General features: G+C 39.5%; 1 protein-coding gene across 1 annotated transcript; it reads right to left on the bottom strand.

Annotated features, from left to right (window-relative positions):
• Nucleotides 1-1,098: 1,098 nt before the first annotated feature.
• LOC136320625 (olfactory receptor 51I2) lies at nucleotides 1,099-2,037 on the bottom strand. Its single transcript, XM_066253785.1, has one exon. It carries the CDS (start codon nucleotides 2,035-2,037, stop codon nucleotides 1,099-1,101), a length of 939 nt encoding a protein of 312 aa, XP_066109882.1.
• Nucleotides 2,038-5,419: the final 3,382 nt, after the last annotated feature.

Genomic DNA, 5,419 nt, shown 5'->3' with positions numbered 1-5,419 from the left:
TTGATTGCTTTCTCACACATGCCTTGACCGCGGGCCTCCAGCAGACTGAGTAACCCCTTGCTCTAACCAGCGACCTTGAGTCCAAGCTGATGAGCTTTGCTCAAACCAGATGAGCCCGCACTCAAGCTGGCGACCTCAGGGTCTCGAATCTGGGTCCCCAGTCAGATGCTCTATTTACTGTGCCACTGCCTGGTCAGGCTAGAAGGGCATAATTTCTAACATCTATTTTTATGTCACTGTGGGTGCAAATTAAAATATCCCCCCCAAAAAAGAGAAAGAGAAGTCATATGTCTAGTGCCATGTCAAAAAATAAGTTTATGGTTCAGATATTGAACATTACTTTTCTTGGGGGAGGTATTAATTGGCGGGTAGATAAAGGAAGCAGAGAGAAATCTGGAGTTTATTCTAGATTCCAACTCTGCCAGTTTTTCTGGGTCATGTTTATTTATCTTATGACAAGTTATGCCAATACATCAAATTTCACATTGTGACGTTAAAACAGCTCCTGAATTTGGGGGAGTGAAAATGGTGGTGAAAGCAACAAGAAGAATGGTAATGGTAATAATGATGCCATTAGACAGAGAGGCAGTACTTGCAATGCTTAGGTACAAATATTGGAAGCAGACTAGTGCTGGTTCATCTGAATGGTGTTACCCTGAATAATTTACTTAATTTTCTATACTTCATAGGATTGTTATAAAAAATAACTGAATTAATGCACACGAATAATTTACAACAGAACAAAACTGACACTTTAAAGACTCAATGTAATAATTATTATTATATTAGTAATATTTATTATTGTAAAAAAATGATTCTTAGCTTGGATTAATTTTTCTCTATAAAGCTTTGACTAATCACTTAATGCCTCTAATATTTATCTTGCTAATAATGCTATTGATGCTTGCTAAATGCACTACTATTTGTTTTCTGTTACAAGTTTTATCTCTCCATTTTCTGAGCTTTTACTTTTCCCAAGTAAACATATCTATCTTATTCTTGATGATGACATGATGATGATGACAATGATCATGATCATACCATGAATGACAGCCTATGGCTACAATAAACATTATATTTTAAAGCCAAATGTGAAAGTCACATTTTGATGCGACAAAACATGCGGACAATGGCTCGGCGGATCTCCTTTGTCTTGGCACTATAAATGAGAGGGTTGAGCACAGGAGGTAGAAAAAGGTAGGCATTGGACATGAGGACATGTATGTAGCGTGGGACATGCTTCCCAAAGCGGTGCACTGTGGAGACCCCAATCATTGGCACATAAAATGCAAGTACAGCCAGGATATGTGACACACAGGTGTTGAGAATTTTGAGGCGTTCCTCTTGGGAAGCAATGGTCATGACAGAGCGCAGAATGAGTACATAGGAGAGGGAGATAGAAAATAGATCCATGCCAAAGGTGGATACAAGAACAAAGAGTCCATAGATGCTGTTGATAGTGATATCAGCACAGGCCAGTTTCATCATATCTGGGTGCAGGCAGTAAGAATGGGAAAGAACATTGGATCTGCAGATAGGCAGTCTCATAATAAGGAAAGGAAGAGGAAAGAGGGTGATGAAGCTCCGAGCAGTCACAGCTACACCCATCCCCGCAATAACTTCATTGGTGAGCACAGTGGCATAATGCAAGGGATCACAAATGGCCACATAGCGGTCAAAGCTCATGGCCAGGAGAATACCTGACTCCATCATGGAGAAGGAATGAATGAGAAACATCTGGATCAGACAGGCATCAAAAGCAATGTTGCGGGCATTGAGGCAGAAGGTTCTGAGCACAGTAGGCAGTGTGGCCATGGACATGGCCACATCACTGAAGGACAGCATGGACAGGAGGTAGTACATGGGCTTGTGGAGGCTGGCCTCTACTCGCACAGCTTGAAGGATCACTGTATTGCCTACAAGGGCCACAGCATACATCACACAGAGGGGCCCTGATAACCAGGAGTGAGAGCTCTCCAGGCCAGGGATACCAGTCAGGAGGAAGGAAGTAGGGTGAGTAACATTGAACAATCTCATGGCAGGAGGAATCCAGGATACTTCTCAGGGTGAAACAATATGAAGTGGAGATTTCTAAGAGTTGCACTTATTAGAGGAGAAGAAACCAAGGAGAGAGACACAGCAGATGATGTCTACTTAGTTGGAAATGGATGCATTCATGAAATCACTGCTTTTAGAATAATGCAGGCGAACACTTTATATTTTATGACCATCTGGCCATACAGGCTGGGCTAATATTTCCCCCTATTTAAAGAAAGAAGAAAGATATTGACAAATACTTTAAAAATATTAATTAGTTACAAAAAAATATTTAAACTATATTTTTCACAATTTTAATGTATTTTAGAAGCATAATTGAATGAAAATTGTTACCTACAATAAGTAGATCATTATCATAAAAGGACACCAAGACTTTGAATTTTCAACAGCTCTTGGAAGTATTTATTTAAATATATCCTTGAAAACGGTGTTTAATTCAGATGTGTCACCGATTAATGAGAGCATTCCCTGGAGCTAGTTTGTGTGGTGTGTGTTTGGTCAGGGAGGTGGGGAGGGGCAATGGGATGTGGAGGAAGTGACCACCTCCAGACATCAGCTTTTTTTTTGTCAGAGTTGCTGCAAAAAAACAAAAAAAAAACAAAACAAACAAACAAAAAAAAACAGCAAAGAAACCATTTGCTTCTGCAAAGGCACAAAACTGTTCATGCTTTTTAAAAACTTGTAAATTCTTTCCTTAATATTCTATAGGTACACTAACATGAGGCCTGTGAGAAGGCATTGTTCCAAATACAGACTTTCCCAGTCATATGTACTCTCAAAATGTCTGTTATTCACGTAGACACATCCACGACCCTCTACACCAACCTATGCTCCGTCCCGTTCATATTCTTACAAAATACTCACTCACAGCCATCTCTCACCACCTTACTCTTATTATATGGATATGTTCACACACTACCTCTTGACCTGTATACTTTTGAATATGCCTGAGCCCTATCATGCTCAGTCCACATTTACATACATGTAGCATTTATATATGCATAACACTCAAGTTATTCATAGATTTGTATACTCACATAACAATTCCACTTGCATATTTATAGGTTTATACTTACCCACTGTTATTAACTCACTTATATTTAGGCACTGTTCCACCTCCTGTATTGCATTTACTCACAGTTTTTCTTATACATATTACATTCTCAATTCCTAGAGGTTAACTCACAACTGTATCTCTGTGAAAGTGATTATATATTTTATTCTTCTATCAGTCTAATGCTTTTATGTTCATTTCCTCATTGTGAATGAAGATAGAGAAGCTAAAAGACTTGTCACCTGGCAGACATATTTTAGGCTTATAAGTCATTCTCTTTGGAAGAGAAGTTTCAGAACTATATACAACTATTTTCCCCTTCTCCTTCCTCTCCAACCTCTAACAAAGCAAGGCCACAGCATAATTTCAAATTCCTTTTGATGGAAATGGAGGAGGAGGGGGATCTGGAAGCCTTAGGTATCTGAGGGTCACAGGGATGCTGTGTGATGCAGCATATGTCTTCAAAACACCTTCCTGCATTTCTCTGGCAGTATAAAACTCAGATCTTCCTGTAGTTCCTAGAAAGTAAGGACTGCTTCTCTATGTGATTGATTACATTTCTGGTCCAGGGGCTCGGTCTGTGCGTACCTGTCTCCCATCCAGACTGTGATTCTTTAAGATCCAGGACTGACCAGCCTTGTCTGTTTCTTGTCAACCTACCTGACTACAATTTCTATTTTCCATACAGAGCCTCATATAGGTGATCAGAGAAAGCAGAAGAGACTGAGCTAATGGAAGGGGAACTGAAATAAAAAGGAGAAGAATATAGGCTTCAATGAAAATAGGATTCTCTGAAGGGCAGGGCCAGAGCCATGTTGGGTATAAAACCCTCAGATTTCGTGTTTATGGCAAAAAGCCTACCTGAACAATTCCTGGTTCACATTTTTTGTCACTTAGTGGCCACTGACCTCTATGTTGTCTGGATGCATGTGAAGAAAAGAAAACAATGAGGAAAAACTATACATATTGAGTACATGCTATTGTCTTAGATACTCTGCAAAGAACTCTGCAGCCAGTTACTCATTTAATCCTTGACCGATGTAGACACTGAAGCCCACTGAGGCGAGCTTGCTTCGTTGTGCACGGCAAGTAGGTGAGTGAAAGCTCGATTTAAAAAAGATCTGTAAGACTGTCTAATATCTTACTGAGATCTTTGGGGCATCATGAAAGTATTGGAGAAGTTGAAAAGAGAAATACATGTACACATTTCTGAATGGAGGTATCTCAGATGCCCTTGAACAAAGGGAATGCTAAAGTCAGATTCATGTGGAGAAAATGATGTGAAAACTAACTGTCTCTAATGCTGAGCTGTATTTTTTGGAATCCACAACTTGTTTTTAACTGAGATCATATAGGAACCAGGAGTATTAAAAAAGAACGACTCTTGGGCTGGGGGTCAAGAGACCTGGAATTCAACCTTGGCTCTGATATGGCTTGGTTATATGAGCTTGTGAAAATTAATTCTTCTTTCAGGGGCCTTTTCTTTATAATTGTTTTTTTAAGGACATATTCTAAGAGACTTTATGGCTGTGATGTTCTTCTGTTTTACATTTTAATTTTTGGTCAAGGAAAGAATCCCTGAGAATATTTGCTGAGGATGCTGGGAGAAAGGAAAATAAGGTAGGCATGGGGTTGAAGGGATGTACAGAGAGGTTCCTCTAAAGACCATAGGTTTTAATCTATGTCTTAAATAGTAAAAGAAATGCTTACCTCTTTACAGTTCATCTGAAGTTAATGACTAGCTGATTTCTCCTACTCTTTCAATCTCCTGGGATCTTTCACATATTTTATCTCAAAATTTATAAAACAAGATCAGGATGACATCATGTCCTGGCTCAGCTGTTAGTTTGAGTCATGAAATAGGTTGTGAGTACTTTGCTCCTGGATTTCTGAACCTTTTCTGTGCCCTGAGTCTTGCTTCCCTCCCTGACCTTGCAACAATGTTAATAACTCATAGAAACATTGATCCCAAGGAATGGACTTTGTAAAGTGAGCTAGCAGATAAATGCTGTTAGAAATCAGAGGCAGTTTCCCAAAGAACAACAACAAGAAGTCCAAGGATCTTTCTGTCTACTCTGATCACCATAAGACGCTGCTATCCGGTAACCTCCATCCAATCCCTTTCTCACTTTACTCGGGTCCCAATTTAACTCTTTCTTGGAACAGGCACCAGAAGAGTCAGCTAGCTTACTACAACAGGAATTCAGAACTCACCAGAAGAGAATCATATGAAAGATACCACAGAACAACACATTCTTCTCTTTATCTCTTAAAGTGAATTCCTGCCTGCTGTTTTCATATCTCAAT

This window comes from Saccopteryx bilineata, chromosome 1, assembly GCF_036850765.1.
Source record: "Saccopteryx bilineata isolate mSacBil1 chromosome 1, mSacBil1_pri_phased_curated, whole genome shotgun sequence".
Lineage (NCBI taxonomy): Eukaryota > Metazoa > Chordata > Mammalia > Chiroptera > Emballonuridae > Saccopteryx > Saccopteryx bilineata.
This window is presented reverse-complemented; position numbering and strand designations above follow the sequence as displayed.

What these genes read in the sequence shown, in the direction of transcription:
- LOC136320625 (XM_066253785.1), bottom strand. Translation starts at nt 2,037, where the DNA reads ATGAGATTGTTCAATGTTACTCACCCTACTTCCTTCCTCCTGACTGGT.